Consider the following 24787-nt stretch of genomic DNA (forward strand, 5'->3'; position numbering starts at 1 on the left):
TTTGTCATACACTCTTACTTGCAATTGCACTAGCAGATGAGGGATGAGAATACAGAGGAGAAGGGGAATTAGGCGAGAGAATGGGAGGAGAGAAGACAGATGGAGGCATATAGCATGAGTGAAGAGAAAATATGTATGGAGGGAGCAAAAGGGAATGAGGCAGAAAGAAAGACAGAAAGTGAGAACACTGCAGGGGGAGAGTACAGGGTGGAGTGCAACCAGGTTGAGACCACATCTTTTCTTCGCCTCGCTACCTATATGAGCCATCAATCAGCCAAGAGAACAAGGAAAGATCAACAAAAATAGTCCAGCAGGGACTACAGCACACCACACCATCGCATCATTCACTGACAAGAGCCCACAGCCCTCTACATCCATCAAGCAACTCTATTCTCTCACTTCCCACTTCCTCCCGTCACTCCATCTATCCTCAATTCTTTCCCTCTCCGCTCCAGATTATTTTTTATTTTCCTCTTGTTTTTCCTATTCATCACTGTCGCTATGGTTGATGTTAGCAAGTCATTTTGAGTCATTTATGTCTTCTTCAAGTCATTACACCTCAACCTCAGAATCAAAACTCAGAGGAGGTCTTCTGGCAGACACACTGCAAACGCTGATGATGAAAGAGAACGCGAGATGTTTGAGGTCACATCTGAGAAAGTTACACTGAAATACCACGGACTGTTCTCTTTAAACAAAGACAGGTTGCCACATCGCAAAACATACAGTACATTAGCGGCGTGCTGCTACTAACACTTGGTTGGTATTTAGTGTGGAGTAAAAAAGAAAATACTATATTACTATGTTATTTATTCGCCTACTCCAGACTTTGACTTAAGCACCTTAAACCTTGTAGGTCTGGAGTTCCTCTGTGTGGGTAAGTGGCCACCTGCAAAATTGCCTCAAGAGATGAATATGTAAATCAAAGCATAGTGAACTTAACAAAATGAAAAGCTTAACTAATATCTGCCAAAGACGTTAAAAACGACATGATTTGTTGCATCAAAAAATGAAGGCAATAACTTTATGTGATTATGTGACTCTTAAGGATTATGAGTTACCACTAAAGAAGACAGCAGAGAATTCAATAACAGGTCACACAAGGAATGCCAAGAAAATTATTTGTGCAAAGACACTGAAGTATTTGGACATGAATCTCTGTAATACCATTTAACCAGTGAGCCATAATACACAGGGCCTATCTTTTTGCTGAAGTTGGGGGATCAAACACAGATAGCAGGAGCAGCTGAGAAGTAGTACATTATAACTCCATCCAATCCACTCATACAAATGATTTATTATAGAAAATTACTTTTCGGTAGTAATCACAAGGTGGAGGAGCAAACGGGGATGCACTTGCTCAAGAAGCTTCATAGCTTAACAATGATTATCCTTCTCATGTTGTTTCATGTATACATTTAGTTGTTTTGCTACACATAGATGAAAACACATAGAATAAAATAATGTGCAACACTGTTAAAATGACAACAGCCATGCACTGCTTTAACCATGTGTGAAAAAGCCTATAATACAGTCATATATACAGTATGTAAGTCAAATGCAAATCAAACAACACCAACTCACATAAATGATTGTGATGATGATGATGTTTAAACTAATACTAGGTAACTGTGGTTTGATCTATCTCTGGTTCTTGGAAAAGTACCCACTGTATGAAAACCAAAATTATAGAGAGATTATTTGTAACTTCAGGGTAAGCAATACCAGACTTTACAAGGTCACAGGAAGGTATAAAGATGTGGATAGAAATCAGATGATCTGCAACCTTGCAATGAGAACCAACTGATAGAGAAAAGTTCTTTTGTTTCAATGTAAGAATGTAGCAGAAAAGGGAAAAGAACTTGCCACAGTAATATCTAAATTATCCATTCACTGTGTATTAATTCTAAGAGCTGGATGAGCCAAAGGTTATATGTAGATTAGGTGCCTTCTTGAAAAATGTTCTGCCTTTTTGCCACTCTTAATTCCTGTGAGGCGCCATTGCTGTGTCATTATTGTGTCTTTTGTGTACTCCATACCATGCAACCATGGTCTTCAGACTTTAAATTCTGAATCTGAAGGGATTTTACTTTGTCCTGTTATCTCAAATCAGCTCAGTGAACACTCCAACTGTAAATCTATTTTTCCCATGAACACAAATCTAACTGGGCGTGCACCTTAGCATAAACACATCTTAATAGATGTGATCTGGTTTGGCCTCTTTTAATAAAGTGCTAATATTCAAAATTTCTACTTTTTTTTCCTCTCTTTGCTCTAAAAGAAAACTTAACAGAGTCAAAGCACATGAAAGCCCCTTTTCCACTGGGGTTGTGGCCAGTTCCTTTGTCGCTGTCTGGTTAAATATGCAGGAAGGTCTCCGATAGGTTACCTGATATGCGGGGCTATAGTTACAGCCCTGCATTGTCCTGATCAGGGCAGGAAAGACACATACACATACTGTATTAAAGGGTTAAGTTTCCACAGACCTGGGCAGCAGACTCACACACAAACGTACACTCATTATTTTCCACATTTTCCAGTTATCTGGAGACGTATTCAATCACGCCCATTTAGAAGCCGTCCTTAACTTTGAGTGACAAATAAATACACTTCCATTTTCTCATTCCATCACACACAGGGCCTGCTCTGTTCGGTGACTGGTCCCGTCTTAGTCCCATCCTGATGAGAATTGCTTTTAGAGACAAGTGTCTGTGAGATGAAGCTGCTCCTCAGGTCTAAGACACCAGTCTGTCTCTAGGGGAGGGGACTACTGTACCGATCACTGTCATTCATGATGAGACTCACTTGGCATGGACACACTCACACATGTGTGGGTATGGGGAGGGGTATGATGGGCCAATAGTCTTGAGTGAAACAGAAAGGAAATCTGGGGCTCTTGAGGAACTTTAAATGAGATGTAGGAAAGCTGAAACAAACCTCTGAAGGGACATGAAGAAATAATAGGAGTGGACGGAAGGAATGAGGTGAGAAGGGAGATCCTGTGAGAACGGCTGTGCTTTCTAGCCGAATGATTGACAGACAGTGGAGGAATTCAGGGCCACGGCTGGCCTCAAATGCACTCAACATCTTTACTCATCCTCTGGTTTGCCCATTTAGTCCGGGAAACCCTAGCCTTTCCTAAGCGGGGCAAAATGCCACTTCAATAGCAGGAAAAAACTACTCAAGACCGGAGATGAGAGTCCAGCAATCAGCACTGACAGCAAATGTGTCTTTGTGTGCATGTTTGTGTGTGTGTGACAGTGTGCGTGTGTGGGTGTGCTCGTGGTGATCACGACTGTCGGATCTGATTACAGCCCGCTGCAGTAGCTTATGGGAAGTGAGAAGAAGATGCGATGTGCCCAGTGTCAGGAGCATTATGGTCAATTATATGTCATTCCCTTGTCACACACCCACACAAGAGAATGACACATAAACATATCTGTGTCATATTACCGGACACAAACACACATATACATGCACACACGCACACCACCTGCACACTAAAGGGCATCCTTTCTTTTCAACTTTGGCAGAGACATCTACTGGCTGAAGCAATTGCAATTATAGTCTTTGCCAACAAGAATTATATTATTAAAGGCAGGGTCTGTAACGATAAAAAAAAAAGAAAACTAGTAAGAGTGGCTCGATTTTGAAAATATCCATATGAATATATCCCACTCCCTGCCCTCAGGGGTCTATCCAAAGCCACTCCCCCAAAACACATGAATGCCCACTGAAGCACTAATGTCACTGTTGGAGGTCCACAATAGCAATAAATCTCTTGTTTGTTCTGTACACAACCGCAGACTGAACGCCTGTCACAGCTTTTCAGTCTTGCAAATAAACAGTTCTCATAAATGTAACATAACGCAAACATAACGTTACCTTTAGCTCATAGCTTCTGCTCACTCAGCTCAGAGGCTGTGCTTTGTGCTAAGGGGTGAGCTCCATGGATGATTCGTTTGCTTACTCAACAAGAGTCTGTCCTGGTACACAGATTTGAGAGTCGTGGCTCTCTCTCTCGTTCTTCGGCTCAGGGGGTTTGTGCTTTTTGTGGTGGGGTAACACTGGCAGAATTCTTGGCTGCACTTTATCTGCAATTCTTGTGTGACTAGCTCACTAGCTTTGGCGAGAAGGCTGCCGAGCCTTGTGGAAAACTCACATGAGCAATGAGTTCACAGGCTGAGTGGGCGCAGGTAGGGAGGTACGTAAGTAGACAGGAAGTTAGGCTGCAAGTCCATTTCAATCGAATGAAATGGTTGAACAGGCTTATTATAAGCCCATGACAGCCACAGACATCAGATTTTTATTTATTTTTTCCAAACTATTTCAATTTTTGATTGCTGCCTGGATGTTATGAGAATTTCAACAAATATGACAAGAACTGTTTGTAAAGTAAGGTGCATATCCTGCCTTTAATGCTATAACATTCATGCGTTGCATATAGACTACTATATATGTAATCCTCTGGCACTTAAATTTACATCCTGACCTCAGCTGTGTATTTCAAGAGGGCTATGTTAGGTTAAATTGTTTACACTTTACAATGTAACAGTGATTATGTTGATTTAAGATCCATGCATGAACAAGTGCGTTAACTCTATGGTTCCCTTTTAAAATGTTAAGACCAATTATAATACCAAGGAATCATATTTAAGAGATACATTCATACATTTGAATTTAAGAAACGTTAGGATTTTTTTTAATAGTAGCATCCATCAATGAAGAAAGATTCAATGTCGTCACAAGTCTCATAATCTTTGACATCACAGACACACACAAATTGTATCCACTATATCCACATGAACATGTTGCCCACTTAAAATAGCTTGTATTTAAAACCGATTTTGGCTGTATTATTGCCAGGTTAATGTTAGCAAACCGTAGCCACCTACGTTACAGTATATCATGGCTAATAGGTAACCTCCGCTGCACATAAACATAGATAAGAGAACATTAGCCACTAGCCACCAATGGTGGTGCTGTAGGTTTGAACCGAGGGTTGTGAAGATTGTAGTGCGCATGACAGCATGAACTGGACAAATCATACATCACTGAGGCTGACGTGCCTCCTAGTATCGCCATAGTTACACCTATAGCAAAGGGACACACGTGCATGCAGATTTTTTTACATGCCACTTCAGTAGGACACACAAACAAAAACATGTACACACATAAAACCACCCACTGAAAACCAAGTCCTTTCAAGTATGATGTATTCAGCTAACAGCGAGGGCCAAAATTCCTTGCACATGTATGGACAATTAGGCCTAATTTTGGCCCAAATTGCTTCCTGTAATGATGAGTGGACATAGTTAGCAGGCTGCTCTCAACTGCCTAACACACAGAGATCTAAAGTATCAGTTCCAAGTCTAGAGAGTGATGGAGAAAAATGCTAAATGCTCTCCGCCCTCCCACCACACACACATACACACCTCCGTCTCTCTACATTCAACCCGCCTCCATCCCTAACAGCAGTGATAAAATCATTAGAACCACAAAGTTTAGAAACTTCAAAGATGAAGAAGGAAAAGCTGCCAGTTTTCTCCAGCCTTCTGCCTGACTGACCCGCCCACATGTACAAGCCCACTGGTAGACCAAAGGAGCCACACGCATAGACATTTTTTCCACCCACCTCAACGTCCTTTAGAGACACAGAAAGCAAAAGAAACCAAGGCAGAAACAGACAGGACTGCATACACTTGCACAGTGTCTGTCAGACTCCGGATGTTTTGTATCCAAGAATAAATGTATTACATCTTAAGTCCTTGCACCTGTGTTACTGAGATGACCTCTGTCCTCTCATAAGTATCTGTGCATACAGGCTATTTTTCCAGGAAAGGCGCACATTGATCATCATCACTGTAAAATGTGTCAGCTTTGGCCAAACAGCTAAGTTTCTCTTGTTGTTTTAAATTAATTAGCAAAACACAAGCAAATAAGCGAAGGAGTAAAAGCCAAAAAGGAGGACTATGAAAAGGAACACACACGCTGAAATGGAATCGCGCGTGAATCCTTGTAACACCACACAAATCTAAAAACAGCCTTAACACATAGCCATTCCTATTACTGTAGCAATTAACAGACATCTTGACTTTCAGACAGCCTCATCCATCTGACGCTGTGTGTATCTTTACAAGGGTTTTCCAGGAAGCTGGGGCAGCTCAGTGTATCATGGCGAGCACTTGCATCTGTGTAGGTGTATTTGTGGATTTTGAATGTTTGTATGGGTGTATGTGTGTATGCCCGTGCGTGTGTGTGCACGTACTGACCTCTGTCTGCAGTGTATTGGCGCGTTGCTCCTTGGCGCTGAGCGACTCTTTTAGCACCTCGATGTGTTGCTTGCAGTCTGAGTTCTGATTGGTCAGTGTTTCTAGTTTGGTCTGCAGAGCCTGCATCTCTGACTCCTTCCTGTTCAGCTCCTGCTTCTGCTGCTCTATCTGACAATCACAGAAACACAAGCACAAATTTGTTATGAAAACCTTTTAGTCATTGAGCAAAGTGATATACTTGCAGATAACACAAACTTGGGAGAGAAATAGCTTTTTCTCAAATAAAAAACCCACACGCACACACAAAAACCACATACACTGCAAAAACACACCATAGTGTGTGTTGATGTTGCATATTACTGACTCACACACTTTGTTCTCTACAAATTGAGCTTTCAGAACAAGCAAGCATTTTGAAAGCACACATTCCTTTGAATGCAGAAAGGCTTAAACATGCTGTTTAATATAGGACTGAGCAATATGGACAAAATTAATCATTAACATCATCATATTCACATGGGTAAAAGTGGAACTTTGTCTTTCTACTAGTCAGTTTGCTTTACTATAATAAAATTATTTTAAAGTATTTTTGAAACAAAGTCTAAAATGTTTCTCTTACAGTGACACATTTTGGTAAACCTGAACCATTTCAACATGAAATTGTAAACTATAACATCTAAAAATATCAACTGTCAGGATCCTTCTATTTGGAGAGATGATACATTACAATATTGAGTTATCACCCAGCCCTGTATTATCAGTCCTTACTCACGAGGAGTCCCAGGCCTACTGTCTGCTCTATGGACACACCAAGCCAAACAGCTAAAGGGTGAAAATACATGCAGGCAGACAGAGTTATAGGGAGCAATATTACACAAGACTACAGATTGTTTTAGGGAAGGCCATACAGAGCTGGGCAGAAAACCACAAAGGAAATCAAGTGCACTAACAGAGGGAGGTTTCTGTGCTGAGGTTAGCTATGTGCTAAAGATTGCCATCTGTCCATTGGTGCCAAAAATGCACAAAGCTGATTGGGAGTGAGATTTCTCTAATTGTGTGAACAGGGTTCACCTCTTAACTGGGGGATTCTAACTGGACCAGAGTTTGGCCAATCAACCCTCACTTACAGAAAGAAAGAGCCCGAGAGAGCAGGGAGTAAGGGGCTGAATAACAGGAGACAGGGGGTAAAAAGGTGAGGTGGAGTCAGACTTGGACAGAGTGAGGCATGATTGGAGAGGTGAGACTGGTGAAAGGATAGTAAGATCGGGAGGAAAAAGAAATCAGAAAGTGAGTAGGGAGTGGACTAAAAATAACACTAGCAATAGAGCATTATAGTTGAAATAAGGGTCAAGGAATTCAAATACTAGGTTGAATGAAAGAAATAATGAGAGACGAGCGAGACTAATGAGAGGGGTACTTCTGCTTGTTCTGTGATCCAGGGCTGTTGGGTGGGGTGGAAGAAGGTGGGAGCTGTTCTGATGGAAGACACACATGGTGATAAGGCCTGCTCCTACAGAAACACAAAGACAAGAAGAAAGAAAGCCACTAAACTATGGCACACAGCCAGCTGGGAAATTGCACTGGAAAACCTAGACAGTTTCCCAGCTGGCTGTATGATCCCCCACGCTCCTTCCCACTTTGCACTCCTCAGCCACACAGCTGAGGCTTAAGATTGTTATACTTGGTGCAGTTCTGCTAGAGGTGATTATCTGGCTAAATAAATTCACCTGTTCTTATCATACTTGAATGAATTTTCATGTTTCGCAGAAGCCAATTTTTACGGTTCTAGTGTAAATCAAAGCCCAGAGAGGAAACCGTAGAGGACAGGGATGCTGTCTTCACTGGTTTCTCTTATCAGAGTCTCACCTCAACACCAGCCACCACCACTGCTGAAAGACCAGGACCCTAAACACTTCAAGGATATAGAATGAATCTGTGTGCCTGTCTACATCCATGTGCGTGGTGTCTTTCTGTGTTACGCAGAAAGATGAGACATGGGAGAGCAAGCCGGGGCCATCAACGTGATGAATATCATCCCAGGTCGGGGTGCTCTTTCCTCTGTCGCTGTAAGCTCACATTCATCTGTCAGCCATTTGCAAAAAAACATCTCTTTTATGATTGCATCAGGAACTTCCCCGACGCAATGACAAATGGGCCCTACAAAGAGCACCATTAATGAACCAAAGAGAAACATTTTCACATGAAGCACCACTCATGGGCCTCAGCCTCAGATAGAGAGTCTGTGAAACCTGAAGCTACATTTTTTTTTTTTTTTTTTTAACATGGCTCTTGTACATACGTCCATGTGCCAATTCAAATGTGCAAATGTCAGTCTGTGCACGGCTGTGTCCCAATGAATAAACCAGTATACACCCTGAGATGGAGAAATCTTAGTCAGGCCTTTCTAAAGGTCTTCCTGCGAGCTAAAGAGAGGACAGTAAACAGACACGGTGCACTGTAAGCTGATAGGGCTTGAGTTTGCTCCCTCAGAACAGTCAGCCGCCACAGATAGGAAAGCAGTACAATGCTTGGTCATCACACGGGTAAGATAGGTAAGGCACACAAGTATTTCATGGGAAATGAGGGAGAAAATGAGAAAACTCTTCAGAGAAAACTCTTAAAACCTCACTCAAAATATGAAATAACAAATACATTTATAAGCGTAATAGTTCTTGGTGTCCATGCAACACGGGAGGCTAATAACCTCTTTAAAACAAGCAAAAGACATGCAGCTGTAACATGTAACAATGTAACATGCAGTTTGGCATTAAGATCTCTCCACACTTATGCTTGCTACTCCATCAGCATGCAATGGCAACATGCAAACATGCACATAACGGGCCCTCATGATGATTTAAGGCAAAAATGCATCACTTAGATCATGCAGTGTGAAGTCATCTCAGGTAGCATGCAGAGACATTCTACCTTAGTCTTCATGAACTTAGAATGGCTCTTGTAGACCTCCACCTGCTTGAGCTCATCCTGCCTGTCGTCAGGGTGCAGCAGGCCGCTGGTCTTTAACATCTGGACCTCATCCTCTAAGTCTCTGATGTTCCTCTCCAGGGAAGAGATCTTGGTGTCCTGCTCCAGCAACAGTAGGCAGGCAAAGAGTCAGCAAAGATCTGACCTTGGCTCTGGACTTTAAAATGGGCTTACCAGTCTCACATGTTATTGTTTAGACTATTATCCATCTATTGATCCATCAATCTATTTCTCTAACATGTCATTCCAAAACGCACAAATTCAGGGTAGAGAACAGGGTAACAGTCACTGAGAGAAGGAGAAATGGTATCGTTTGGGATCATTTGGGATAAAAGCCCACATTTTCAGACAGTCTCTCCTGGAAGACATTCATATTGCTTTCCTCATTTGTTCACATGAAAAGCAACAGAAATAGCTCCGTAAAGAATGTAAGACAATAGTTCTAAGGGAGAAGTTCAAACCCTGCCTCTTTTTTCACTTTTTCTCCACAGCTGGCCAATCATAGGGTGAGGTCAGTAAATGTTAGATTGCTGGTTTTCACTTTGAAAAGTATTTGGCTAAAACAGTGCCAACATTCAGCATTCACAAAAGACCTCACAGCACCCTGTATCTAGATTCTAACCTATTAACGAGTACCTACACTCCCCTCCAAAAGTATTGGAACAGTGAGGTCAATTCCTTTATTTTTGCTGTAGACTGAAAACATTTGGGTTTGGCATCAAAAGATAAATATGAGACAAGAGATCAACATTTCAGCTTTTATTTCCAGGTATTTACATCTGGATCTGATACACAACTAAGACGATAGCATTATTTGTAACGGAACACCAAATTTTTAGGCGAGCAAAAGTATTGGAACAGATAGACTTCAAATACATTAACGTGAAAAGACTTAATATTTAGTTGCAAATCCTTTTCTTGCAATAACTGCATCAAGCCTGTGACCCATTGACATCACCAAACTTTTGCATTCTTCTTTTGTGATGCTTTTCCAGGCTTTCACCGCAGCCTCTTTCAGTTGTGGTTTGTTTTGGTAGGTTACTCCCATCAGTCTGCTCTTTAGCAGGTAAAATGCATGCTCTATAGGGTTGAAGTCTGGAGATTGACTTGGCCAGTCTAAAACCTCCCACTTCTTGCCCCTGATGAACTCCTTTGTTGTTTTTGCAGTGTGTTTTGAGTCATTATCTTGCTGCACCATGAAGGATCTCCCAATCAGTTTGGTTGCATCTTTCTTTAAATTGGCAGACAAAATGTTTCTGTAGACTTCTGAGTTCATTTTGCTGCTGCCATCATGTGTTACATCATCAATGAAGATGAATGAGCCCATCCCAGAAGAAGCCATGCAAGCCCAAGCCATGACATTACCTCCACTGTGTTTCACAGATGAGCTTGTATGTTTGGGATCATGAGCAGATCCTCTCTTTCTCCAAACTTTAGCCTTTCCATCACTTTGGTAAAGGTTCATGTTACTTAGTACACCAGTGGTTTCTTTCTTCTTCAGGACATTCCAAATGGTTGTACTGGCTATGGCCAATGTTTGTGCAATGACTGTGATTGATTTTCTATCTTCTCTCAGCTTCACAATTGCTTGTTTTTCACCCATGGACAGCTCTCTGGTTTCATGTATATATATATAAATGCAGTCTGCACAGGCAAAACCCAAATCTGAAACTGAACGTAGACATTCAGCGCGATTTATTGTTTGAATAATCAATGTAACAGGACACACCAGGGCAACAAAACACACCTGTCAGTCACATGTTCCAATACTTTTGCTCACATGAAAAATGGGTGGGTTCAAACAAAAGGTGCTATCTTCTAAGTTATGTATCAGATCCAGATGTAAATACCTGGAAATAAAAGCTGAAATGTTGATCTCTTGTCTCATATTCATCTTTTGATGTCAAACCCAAATGTTTTCAGTCTACAGCAAAAATAAAGGAATTGGCCTCACTGTTCCAATACTTTTGGAGGGGAGTGTATATTTCTGACTAGAATGTCCAGTAAAACAGGTGAAATATCTAGGCAGGCTGTTGTGTTCAGCCAAGATGTTTTCCTTTGTAGTATCTATGAGGGAATGGAAGGGTCTGTCATGGACAGGTCCAGAGGTTGTTTAGCTGCATGGGTTCAGACATACGTTAAATGCTAAACCTTGGAAAAGAAGAGAAAGGTAATTGAATAAATGGAAGCAGATTGCATGATGCCATCAGTACAAACCACAGGCAACATGTAAGCATCTGACCTCTATTACATCCTCTGACATCAGCCCTCCCTAGCACACAGTGCTGCATATACCATCCTACACACATGGAGACCGAGGAAACAGTGAGTGTATGCAAGGACATAAACAGACAAGTCAAGGTGGTGTATTCCAACATCTAGATGAATCCCCATACTTTACCCAGATCACACACATACACTCACAATAAGAAAATGCCTACACACAGTCTATGCTATTCACTCATTCCCATAGCTTCACACTGGTTTCTGTATTATAAGCTATGCTGTGTCAATAACTGATTGCTATCTGTTTCTGCTCCGGAGCACAGAGAACAAAAATATCACTCAGCGAAGATGAACAAGGCAAACGCAAATAAAACAGAGAGGATAATATCAAAAGCACCATTCAGTACAAGACCAATACATGTAAGAAAAGCTGGGCCTCAAAACTGGTGAAACTTGAGGTACTGTACATGATAGCGCTACACTCCAACTCAGGAAAATACAAATACTGCTTATTTGTAGCCCATGCTGAGCTGACAGAGGGAGCAAGAGGTGCGCACTCATTACCGTACCTGCCATATAACGTCAGGATCAAAACAGAAAGGGGGGTTGGTGTTCTGCAATCACAAAGCGGAAATGCACATCGTTTAAGAAAAAGCAACAACACAGACAATGCGACACTGCGACAAACAGTGCTGGACATCACTCTTGGGACGAAGAACATAAAGAATTTACAAAGCTACATCAATACTCAACAATATAAATAGAGGACAGTTTTCAAAAAGCAACAGTGGAGGTTTAACCCTTTTGGCAATGTTTGCTTTGCCTTTTCTAATTAATACAGTCAGATTTAATTTGGCCTCTCTTATGCATTTACAACACTGTGGGCATCCCGGGCAAGCACATGTGCAGACTGTTAATAGGCAGACAAATCACAAAGTATGTGTGAAAAATAACTGTGGTTTTGCTGTAAAGGAGCCACTTTTGGAACAAGCGTTTGCTGAATGAAGACTAAATATGTGTGTGTGGGTGGGTGTGCACGCAGACACATGTGGAGTCAACTGCATTTTTCACAGCTCTAAAGACTTCAAAGAGCTGAGATGAGAGTGAAAGCTTCCATATGTGACATTTGAAACAAATTGAATAAGTGCTCAACTCTGCATGGGCCAATAATGGCCTTTACTTGGGCACGGCCGCCATACAGACACGAGGCAACGGTAAGACCGTGTTCTTTAGATTGTTTTTGCATGTATGTTTGTGCGTCTGCATTTATAGGCGAGCCAGATTATCTTCTACTGCTCATATTACAGCAGTGCTCATCAATAATTTACGTTTTGTTGGTATGATGCTGATGTCAGACTAAAGCAGACAACATGCTGCAACTGAGCAAACTACACTAGATCACAATATCAGACTTTCATTTATATCACAGCACCTTGCAACTTGCCGATCTCAAATTTGTTAAGAGATAAACTGATGAACACATCCTCTATGGCTGATGTTACATAAAGTAAAAAAAAACAATACAAGGTATGACGCTGAAAACTGATATATAACAGTAATACGCACTTCCCATGCAGCACATCAACACTTAAAATGTTGCCTGTTCTTGCTGATTCCAGATCTGCTCTAAGTCCTACCTTCATATCAATGACAGTCTGCAGAGCCCTGGTCTTGGCCGGATCGGCCTGGAGCTGGTTCCGGCGATGGAGCTCCTGAGGAGGGACCCGGTAAAAATAAGCCTGGCGGCTCATCATCTTTAGCACTTTCTAACACCCACAGCTTCAGATAAGACACACTAATCAGTCTGACCAGTCCCAGTCTCTGTCTCTCCCTTTCTTTCTAACTCTTCTATGTCTTTTGTAAAATACTGCAACCGTATCCTTTCCCGTGCATCCTTAAAAAAAATCACAAAAAGAAAAAAAGAAAACTTGTTCTATGATTTTTAAGCTGGTCCTTGTTTTTTAAGATGGTCCTTGCACTCCCAGAACTTCATTCCATCTCGAACAGCAAGTGCTGTTGTCTTTTTTCTCTCTGTCTCTCTCCTTTTCTGTATCTATTTGTTATCAGATAGAAGAAACACTCAGCTATAGGTCATATGAATCTGTCTCTATCACTCCCTCAGTCTCTATCTTTCCATTTCTCACTTGTTATCTCTGTCTCTCTCACAGATGTCTCTGGCATGCTAAAGCTCTTGCTTAGCAACACTTTCTGCCAGCACATGCGCCAGGCTTCCTCTATCAATAATTAATGGTAGCTCTGGCCTACAACTATGCCTACACAAAAGCACACACACATTCAAGCTGATGGTCAAACATACACAGACACTCTGAAAGTTCAACATACATGCTACTGCAATAAACGAAATAATTTCAAATTACTACAGCATTTAAAATGTGGACCATTTCATGACTGCATCATGTTGTTGTACTATACTACATGTCCACCCTGCTCATGTATGTAAATGGGGTGGTCATAATTTGAAAACAACCTTAATATAATGTCAAATACAAAATCGCCTCAATAAATGCCTATAAAATGACCAAAGAGCTAAATCGACAACTCTTCAAAAGACTGTCAGCAAAAATTAAGTGACATCTGCAAGCCAATTTAGGCAGCTGTCTGATTTGCATGTGAAACGCACCACTGCAACATCTGTCGAATACAACACAACCATTGTTGCTGCTGCTTGGCTTTAGTCAGCCTCACCACCACCCTGCATCCACCATAACAGCTATCACCTATCTATGGCAGGCATGTCAGCCAAACATAAACTCTCCTGCTGTTTTGTATTCGCCTGTAAATTAAGTCCTATGTTATTTAACTAACAGTGTTTTTTTTTTAAATAGAAATAAAAAAATTTTTTATTTAACCAGAGAAGTGTTCTCTTTGTCACAGACGCCCTGTTCACACCCATACAGCCACACACATTCACACGCAGAAGCCGCCCAGCACAACCACTGTCTGATCTGCCGGCCACTGGAGCAGTTGCGGTCTAGAGGCGGTTTAGTTGTGGTAATGAGGGAGTGGCCCTTACTCAAAGGCACCTCAATGGTGGCAAGTGGTGCTCTTTCAATACCCACCCAGATTTATCTTTATTGAACCACAGGCTTGTGACCCACAGACTCGTCAAAGGTTTAGGCCTCAACTTCCATCTTCCCAGAGCAACTCAAAGCATTGGATTGTACACTGCTATTGCGTATTTTGTGAGAGTGTGCTGTGCTACATGGAAACAAAATAGGTAATCATAGACAGAGCTGCGGGTGACAGAACACAACAAACTAATACATCTGCAGTATTGGTGAGAAAAGTGAGAACTGGCTGCTACTGGTCCCTGGTTATGTTAAAAGCTGCTGGAAAGAGCAAACATACTCAGTGGATTTTCTCTTTTCAAAGAAGGTTGCAAAAATCCACATGGAATATCAATTGGGCTACATAGGATCATAAGCGCATAAAAGCACACACCCACACACTGACTAACGTCTGAGATAATGTGTGTATATGTATATAATGTAGCAGGAAAATGAACAGACTTGAGTGGTACTGAGAAATGGGGGGAAACTGCTTCTTTCATCAGTGGAACAGAGACACAAACCAAAGGTAGAGATGGATTAAAGGACAGAGAAACTGCAATACTATCAAAACCAAAATTGGAAAAATGACAGAGCATAAGTGGGTTTTTTTACCCACTTATGGTCTGTCATTTTTCCACCAAATCAGACATAAACCACACGGAGATGAGACATTCATAATTAGGCGGCTCATCAGTCAGTCGTGACAGGACATAAAAAGACTTTAGCAAAACATGAAAAGACATACAGGGAGCGGCAACAGGTTGCCATGATGTCCCATTGATACTATTCTCCCTAGTTCTCCCAGTGAGTTGAAATGAGAGGAGACAAGGGCCTGATCCTCTGCTATGAGTAAGGAGGGATTATTACTGACGGAGCATGACTCCCACAGACTGGCATACCTACTGCTGCCACAATCCTTATCTTCTACTGACCATATGTGTATTGATGTTTCACTGAAAGTGTGTGTTTATCAACGTGCGGCTGTCTTTTTGTGTAGATAAAGATAAAATAAATAAATAATAAATAAATAAATTCAAGTATTTATCTGTCCCTTGGAGAGAGACTGTGTATAACTCCTTATCAACAATGGTTACAGTACAGTCAGAGTACAATGGGGGAACTTAAGTCATGCAAGAGAGCATGTCATCAAAGACTGTCTTCCCTGCTCCACATGTGTCAGAGGGCCAAGCATATGGAATGAATAGGATCAAACGTAACACTATAGCAATAAGTGCCGGCATCCTGAATGAAGGATACGGTCAAAAGGTTCAATTCTAGCCTGAAGGCAATGGTGTCATATGTGCCACACGTAGACTAGAACATGCACAGATCCTACATGGACACACACACATACACACACATTCATCAATCACATTCCCATCCCTTATCCATCAGTGAGACAAAAAGGAAACACATTTGCTTGCCACAAATGTGAAAATGCGTCCGCCTATCAGCTCAATGGCTTAAAAGACAAAGGGAAAATCAGAGGGAAAGTGTGGCCGAGAAAAGGGGAGGGGAGGGGGGGTGGGTGGGTAGAAGGTTTGTGGGGTGTAATTTTGTCCCGATAAACTTTTCCGCTCAAACATTCTGGGAGATCAACAGAGCGTGGCGAGTATGTGGTGCCCGGGGTGTGGTGGGGAGAATGGAGAATTGGTGTGTGTATATGTGTGTGAGTGGGTGTTTGCTGATGGTATTAACAGTGGTCCTCTAATGTTAGTTGAGAGGGGCTTCATTAGTGGGGGCTGAAAGTAGCCAATCAAGGATGGAGCCCTAAAAAGCCCCACCCAGGACAGGCTCATCCCTTTATTGACCAAACCACAATAGATAACATATCGGTTGAATGAGAAAGAAAAAGAGAGTGAGAAACGAAGATGGACAGACAAACACAGGCAGAAAGGCAGATGAAAAAGGAGAAGACGTCAAAATGTTGCAGCGGATAACTGTGGGCTGGTGGCAAAAATTGAGCGAAAAGGAAAAGCAGGGAAGAGATTACCAAAAAAAAAAAAACTTGCTGATGTGAACTTCCACTTCTCCTCGACAGGCTGGCACGAGGAAGTTTTAAAAAGTGACATTTCTGAAGTTTCACCAATGTTTGAGAGAGGATGCAGGGGCAGACAGAGAGGGCCTGCCAAAAACAGCAGCAGGACTTCTGGAGTCAGTCATACTATAGAAGCATATAAGCATATAAGCCATAAGTGCTTTGCCCTTACATTCTCAATATTAGAGCAACGCTACATATACAGTCACACTGATTCAATACTGAGTGAGATGTCTTCATGTACAGCAGGGGCCCTAACTCTATCCAGAGCCCCTAAAGACCATATGAAATCTGCAGTACGATATGTATGAAAATAGATATGCCATCTCCAAGTAAAAATCTCACAGTGAGAGTGTGCATGTGTGTGTGCACGCTCTTGGCAGCAGGTCAGGGCTGGGCAGGAACAGACCAGTGGTGCAGCTGTTATTATTGGGTCTACAGGGACCTAGCGGCTGGGGAGAGACGATTAGGCCCAGATTTATGCTTCTCAGCATGTGTGTGTGTGTGTGTGTGTGTGCCATCACACATAACTTAACTCACAGTTGTTTGAATGTAGCAGTAGTTAAATTCTGATAGAACACTGCCTCTCTGTGGACATTGATGGTACTGCACACAATTACATTTGTCTGTTATAGAGGAGAGGCTATTTGAAAAGAGCAATTTAAACATACTGATCAATACATGGCGTCCACATTAGTCTAACAAATGGTGGGGATGTTGACCAGTCAAGTGTAATCATTTGATAGCCAACCGAATAGGCTGACATAGATGTGTCAGTGTTTGTAAGTCAGTACTGTGCAGCTAAGGCAGTCTGACAGCTGACAAAGTTAAACGGGAAACACAAGCGAGAGAGCAACACTACACACAGCATCCCCTGACAACACACATCAGCAGGTGAAGGACTGATGGAGCTCCATATCCATACAAACAGCACAGCAGCATCCCATACACACATAAACACAAACAGCTGTTTAAAGTAACTTCACATCTGGCCGTGGTCTGTAAGTCCTCAGTGGTAAAACATAGAGAGGGAGAGAAAGGGGAAAAAACAAAAAGAGATTTCAATTCACTGTGGACCCTACCTCAAACCTCTGATTTGCATATTAACCTACATAGTAGGTTTATGCATTTTTAACCCACTGCCTAAAGATTCCTTACTTAAAACAATTAAGATAATATACACACAAATTAAAGGTGATAATTTCTCCTCAAACCAGCAAAGACTACCAAGAACGTCTTTGTGCCAACTCTCAGCCACGTCTGAAGGATAAATAAAAAACAGAGGAGAACAGAAATTGGAGGCATTTATTATCCCTGCACAAGCAAAACAAGCTGGGTCATTTAAAGGAGAGTAATGGGCGCGGTAATGAAAGGCAGTTGGGCTGGTTTCCTTTGGAGCTAATCAAAAGGAATAAGAGTAGTGCCCCCTAATAGAGGCAGTGGCGGTACTACCATCAGCGGCTTGCCCACCCTAACCATGACAAGTGCAAGTGTAAGGCTGAATTACCACTCTGACACATTAATACAGACACACAGAAAGTAGGGAGCTTCTTTGATGTAATTAATCTGTATTCATCCCGACCTTTGACACATCTACCACAACCACATCATACTGTCACACAGCTTCACTAGTCTTCACTTGTTTTCTAATAATATACCTAAAATTTGAATGTTTTCATACATAAATGTGGAGGGTTTTTTTCCAAGTGTCTGAATAGGTAAAAATGCATACATAAATGTTAAATACTAGTTTAGTTACAAGGACATTTTTCATAATTTTAACATGGTTTCCTAATCTTCATTACAACGCAGTGATTTGGGGACTAGCTTGGTATTATCACTAAATATACTAAATATTTTATCTTGACTTATATGTCAAGATAATGTCAATATGTCAAGTGACCATGCACAGTGCTTCACATAAACCTTACTATCTGATGTACATATAATCTGCATAATAAAAACATAACTTCAACCAAAACAACTACAAACTGCAATTCAAATAGTACTATGGACATATATATATATATATATATATATATATATATATATATATATATATATATATATATATACACACACACACACATATATATATATATATATATATACACACACACACACACACACACACACACATATATATATATATACACAAACACACACACACACACATATATATATATATATATATATATACACACACACACACACACACATATATATATACATATATATATATATATATACACACACACACACATATATATATATGCATACATACACATATATATATATACACACACACACAGACTCAATCATCCCATCTCAACCTCAGAGGGACAAGGCCAGAAGGAGACGAGGAAAAAAATGAAAGAACAACAATCAACTCTCTTTTCAATCAGGGCGGTCAGAGTGTTTTCCCTCATTAATCATACATTAATATTCAGACAAACACAGCCTGTTTTTCTACCTTAGAAAAACACTCCTTTCTCCCGTCTCTCCCTCTCCCTCACCTCTCAGACCCCGTCACTCCCTCCTCCTCCATTGCACCCACAGTATGTGTTAAGCTGTCAAGCAGTTAAAAATAGCGAAGCACACAGAGTGTGTGTGAACAGGTACTCACCTCTTACACACACAGCATGGTTGGGTCCCACACATTACACACACACACACACACACACACATACAGACACACACAGACACATACACATACACACACACACACAAGTACAGACATGCACAGCAGTGTTTGCATTAGCATGGGCAGAAACACCCACGCTCCCCTCTGACCAAATCATCACAGTGACCGGCATGGGTGGATATCCCATCAGCCACCGGCAGCCCAGCGAGGGAGTGTCCTTGTTAGAAACGCTAAGCCGACAGGCCCCAGATGTGCACGCATGCTCACAAACACACACAAACACAGAATCATTCTGACTGGGCACAGCAGACATTGAGGCAGACAAACAGCACATAGATGGAAAAACAAGAACATCATGACACAAACAATAGCAGAGGCACACGCACGCATGCTTTGCGCACACACACACACACACACACACACACACACACACACTGACAGAGAGGTAGAGAAATTAAAGGCTAAGAAGATTTAGGAGTTAAAAATAAACAAGGCAGGAGTGAGGAGCACAGAGCAGCCTACTGCTAGCCCTCCTGGCAGAGGATATAGAGACACCTGTGCAACACCACCGCTCACAGGGGCGCTGGTACTTTAACATTCTCTATCAATAAAACTCTGAAGAAGACAAAAAAAAAGCACATGAAAAAACAGTGGGAAGGGAGGTATGAGTATACCAATACCAACATTTTTTTCTAGTATTTTAACAGACAATTTTTGATGGGCCGAAATTAATTTCCCATTTAATTCAGTCATTTTTAATTCCATGACGCATAATAAATGCCAAATGCTATGCACAACACCCAGACAAGTGGCATATGAGCAGCCACCATATGAGCATGTGTGTATCCAATAAGACACACACACACACCAACTGAGTCAGATTGTAAAACTGCATGGCTGAACACAGGCTTAGAGCGCTCCGTATGTTAATCTGGCCCATTGATAAGACCTGCTGAGCTGCTTTCTGCTTCCACACTCTATATAATACAGACACACTCATAGATACACACACATGCACACACGCATTTGTGTTGTTAATACAGGCAACACAATTGTGTACTATGATTCATCAAAAAAACTCCCATCAAAATCACTTTGATACTATAGCCGAATGGTCACCATACATGACCGTTCATCCTTTGGGGCACTCAAATATATGCAGAAGAAAAACACACCTCTCTAATATGCATGTTCTCCAGTTGCGATTCAGCCTCCTGCGCCGCCATGGTTACGATGCCTGTCCGCTGTCCCCGACCCCACTGTCCCTGACCTTGACCTTGGCCCTGGCCCTGGCCCTGGCCCTGGCTCTGGCCCTGGCCCTGAAGCATCTCCAGGAGCCTCTGGATGCTCTCGTCCCGGGCACCTAGCGTCTGCTTTTGAGAGTCGATTCTCAATTCCATTTCCTCCATGGTCTTCCTCAGCAGGAACAGCTCCTTGGCCTGCCGCTCATGCTCCGACTGCAGCCGCAGGAAATTCTCCTCTGATGGATCCAGAGGAGGAGATGAGGAGAAACCGTCACACCCAAGCACCTGGCAGGGGCTGCAGGGCCGGAGAGAACTAGAGCTGGGCGCTAACACCGGACCTTGGCCGGGATTGTAGAGGGTCTGGTTTGCACTGTTCCTCGGACCAGGTTGGAGGGTGTTACCCGGGCTGATTCTCTGCGCAGCTACTGCAGTGTTACAGCCATAACCAGGGCTGTGAATGATGACATCAGCTTCCTGTTGCCTCGGATTATAGGTGTTGGATGGGCTGGCTCTTGGGCTGTTCTTACGTCCAGGACTGTGCAGGTTGCTGGGGCTTTGTCTGGGACTGGGGCCAGGGCTGAGCCCCCCTCGGTGGTCTTGGTCCGTATGGAGTTCTCGATAGGAACCAGAGTTCCCCTGCTGTCGTTGTTGCTGCAAGCGACTGTTCATCTCCCTGTGAGCCCTCAGCTCCTCCTGAAGCTCCTGAACTGTCAGCGGAAGCTGCTGCAAAGGCAGAGAACAGTTAGGGACCCATTCATTCAATAAGAACACAACCATGCCAAAGACATTAAAAATTCCTAATCACATAATGACAAATATATATATGGGGTACAAAAAACAGACCTTGTTTCTTCTGACTTCCCCAGGCTGCCGCAGAGAGTTGTGACACAAGAAAGACATATAGATGCATAAATGCATAAAGTAGAAAGCTGAAAAAAAATACACCCCTACTATCAAACCATTATGTAGATTACTTCAAGCTGTTGGGATAAATGCTTTGGCCACCAGGGGGCGACAATTATCTTCAAAATAGATGGAGAATGCACAGCAAAAGTACGACTTGAGTTTGCAGTGAGACCAACACCAAAGAGGGAAAAGATAAGATAAAGGGCGATGCTATTCTGGATGAAAACAAATGTACAATTTATGAAAACATAATGAATGGATAGAGAATACCTCAAAACTCATCAGAGCAACGGTTACTGACCCACAGGCAATGAGCCTCATGGGCCCCATTGTGACACTCAATAATAAATTAATAGATAAACTGCAGACTGATAAAACAGAATAATCAAGAGCTCAGTTCTTAATAAATTACACTAGTAAGCAAAATGGTAAAATAATGATTTGTGTATCCATTGGTGAGTACATTTTCCACACGGCTTCTTGACTCTAACATCATATATAACACAAAACTTTAACTGTCAAGTGCAATCAAAAACTTTTGATGAGAATTAGTTCATACGGGTTTAAATAACGTTTGTCTGAACAATGTCAGTTTGTTAATTTGGACCCGTCAGTGCATGAGCAAGATTGAGGTTTACTGACGCAGTGATCAATTGATTTGTCAATGCATCTACCACTTGAACAATTGATTACTGAGCGACACAAATAGGCCCCAATAAGGTTCTGCTGAAGACACCACATTTCACTTAAAATTCCTGCTTTTGCCTCACGTCGCCGTGCAAAGTAATACAAAATACAATATGCTAAATTACATTTACAGAAATTCATTCTGTATTTGAAACCATGGACACAGAGCATTCTTGATGACTGGCTGAGCAGGGTAAGAAAAGGCCGTAAGGAAATCAAACAGAAGGGCAAAAAAAAAAAAACCCAGAAACCCACACACACACATACACAGGATCTTACTCAACATCGATTGCGTCAAAGACTAATTGACACGACATTTAACGGAAGTTAAATTACTAATCTTTCTGTGCGTGTGAAGATATTACTAATTTTTTCTCAAATATTCTTAGTCCTCTGCTCAAGTCCAGAGGGTGTGGACAGCCAAGGACACAGAGTTGAGATGTAGGAGGAAGGCAAGGGTGAACACGGATAATCAATGCAACAAGCCAGCACTGAATATCAAGTCAGCGTGGGTGGACAATCCTCCACACAAACACACACACACACACACACACACACACACAACCAAGACTGCAGACACAAATACATATGCACGAGTGTGCACACATGCACACATACACCAAACAAACAGATGGTCAGGGGACAGCTCTGGTCATTCTAGCTGAGGGAAAAGGTGACATTCCTTATGCTAATGACAAAGTTCTCTTGTCAGACTGAACTCTTGCCAGGATGTCTCGAAGGGCAAAAAGACAGGGGAAATGGAGAGGAAAGAAAGGGAAGAAAATGATGAAAAGAGAGATATAGATATAGAGAGGGACACGGGTGAGAAGAAGACAGGGCAATAGCAGATAAGAGTTTGAATAACATCCTCTACGTGAAGTGAAGCTTTTGTGTTTTGAAAATAAATAATTGAAAGAAACTGGGCTTTTATCTGATTTTACACGATAGTCCTGTAAACAATGTGAAAGAAAGTGAAGGTGAAAGATGAAGCAAAAGAGATTAGTAATAATTTGATGAGTAAAGTTGCATTCATTATCAGGTGGAGCTGAACTATCATTAGCTATGTATGACTGTAAGAAAGCGGGAGGGAGAGAGAGTGTGTGCAATTATAATGTCTTATAATGAATAATGTTTTGCTGAAAAGATATACAAGCTAAAGTAAAGCAAACCTTGACTTACTGCAACAACAAAAACTGAATGACAACTGACACATCCCTAGTTTGTGTATGTCACATTGATATTCACTGTGACCTTCACTTTTATTAATCTTGCAGGACACGCTAAATATGGTGTACGTACATTAAGATGCTGTTCATTCAGGAGACTGGTCAAGGGAAATTGAGTTCAGCATGCGCAAAAACTGATGACAAGCCACATCTAAAGGGGAGGAGGACGCATCACGACTTGCATTTAATAGTTCCTATCAGAGCTGTGAAGGGTGAGCAGCATCTTTTCTTTTTATTTGTCTAATGGCGGCTTTTGTGATGCAACTGTTCCCCCGAGATTTTTAAATAGACTGATGATTAATAAAATCAACTAATTCTGCCTCTAGTAGCCTAGTAGATTTTAAAATACTAAATATCTCTCATTGTCCTGAGTACATAATGGGTTTAAATGCAGTACATAAAGGTTAAATCTACAGATAAGGTGCTGTGAGTGGTTTCAGTGGATAAATAAAGATAAAAGAAGAAAAGGGTGAAAGTAAAGAGACAGTACATGAGAACACAAGGCGAGAGACAAATGAGGCGACACTTGAAAAAACAATAAATACAACAGTTGTAGACTGAGACTGCTGACTTTGAGGATCCTGCTTCGTTTTAATGCGTGCATGAGAGTCTCAGTGTGCTCAGCAGTGAAACTCTCTGCAGCTATACAGCAATTACTGTATGCTACAATAAGTTATTCCGTATCCTGTATTTCAAACTTTCTGTTTTTTTAACTATGTTTGGGATTAAAATCAAAAGAAATTGTGCGTGTGTGGGTGTGTGTCACAGTGTCCTCACACTGTATGACAATGTGAGATGAAAATGCTATAAATACAAATGCAGAGGTGGCTCCTTGGTTACAAGAGGGAGGGGTCAGATGGAATAATGCAAATATGATAAATTACATATATATATACATATATAGTTTTTGCATGCTTGTGTGAGCGATATGAAGAGCAACAAAGAGATTCAGCAGAAATTACACAAGCTGTCTTGTGTAAAAGATTCGCTGAACAGGATGAAATACATTGTTTCCTTTACAGACTTGGGCATATTTTCCTTCTATTTTTCTTTTTTTTTTTTCACACAGACACACCAGGAAGTAAAATGCCACACAGACAAATGGGGAAGCAGAGGGACGGCAAGATAGGAAGCACAAGGAAGGCAGACGATGAAAGAACAGTTATATAGTAGATATGCGGTGAGACGGACAGATGGATAATGCCTCAGACTGAGCGGGACACGCTCAAGGGAGAGGTGGCGCAGAAAGACTGGTCACTATCCCTTAAGGAGTAGCTGTGAGCTTTTTTAGAATCTGGCTAACACTAGGGCACGTTCCCATGGAAACACAGACAGCGCTGAGCCTGGCAAACAACTTTCCAAGCTTACTGCACGGATGCCTTTCTATGCAACCTTGAAGACAGAAACAAAAGGTATGATGTGAGAGGTATGATGTGCAGCAGAGATGGGCAGGGTCAACACATGACGTCTCAATGTGATGTGTGAGCGGAC

At 41.7% G+C, this 24787-nt stretch overlaps 1 protein-coding gene across 1 annotated transcript in view; it reads right to left on the minus strand.

Annotated features, from left to right (window-relative positions):
* LOC139209268 (ERC protein 2-like) overlaps positions 1 to 24787 on the minus strand; it is a 146754-nt gene that overhangs the window by 120874 nt on the left and 1093 nt on the right. The window contains exons 2-7 of the mRNA XM_070838916.1: positions 21321 to 21344; positions 20540 to 21200; positions 20409 to 20503; positions 12050 to 12094; positions 9198 to 9353; positions 6273 to 6440 (exon numbers count right to left, since the gene is read on the minus strand). Coding sequence (XP_070695017.1) covers positions 6273 to 6440; positions 9198 to 9353; positions 12050 to 12094; positions 20409 to 20503; positions 20540 to 21200; positions 21321 to 21344 — 1149 coding nt within the window. The remainder of the gene's footprint in view (positions 1 to 6272; positions 6441 to 9197; positions 9354 to 12049; positions 12095 to 20408; positions 20504 to 20539; positions 21201 to 21320; positions 21345 to 24787) is intronic.

Source organism: Pempheris klunzingeri, chromosome 11 (genome assembly GCF_042242105.1).
Source record: "Pempheris klunzingeri isolate RE-2024b chromosome 11, fPemKlu1.hap1, whole genome shotgun sequence".
Lineage (NCBI taxonomy): Eukaryota > Metazoa > Chordata > Actinopteri > Acropomatiformes > Pempheridae > Pempheris > Pempheris klunzingeri.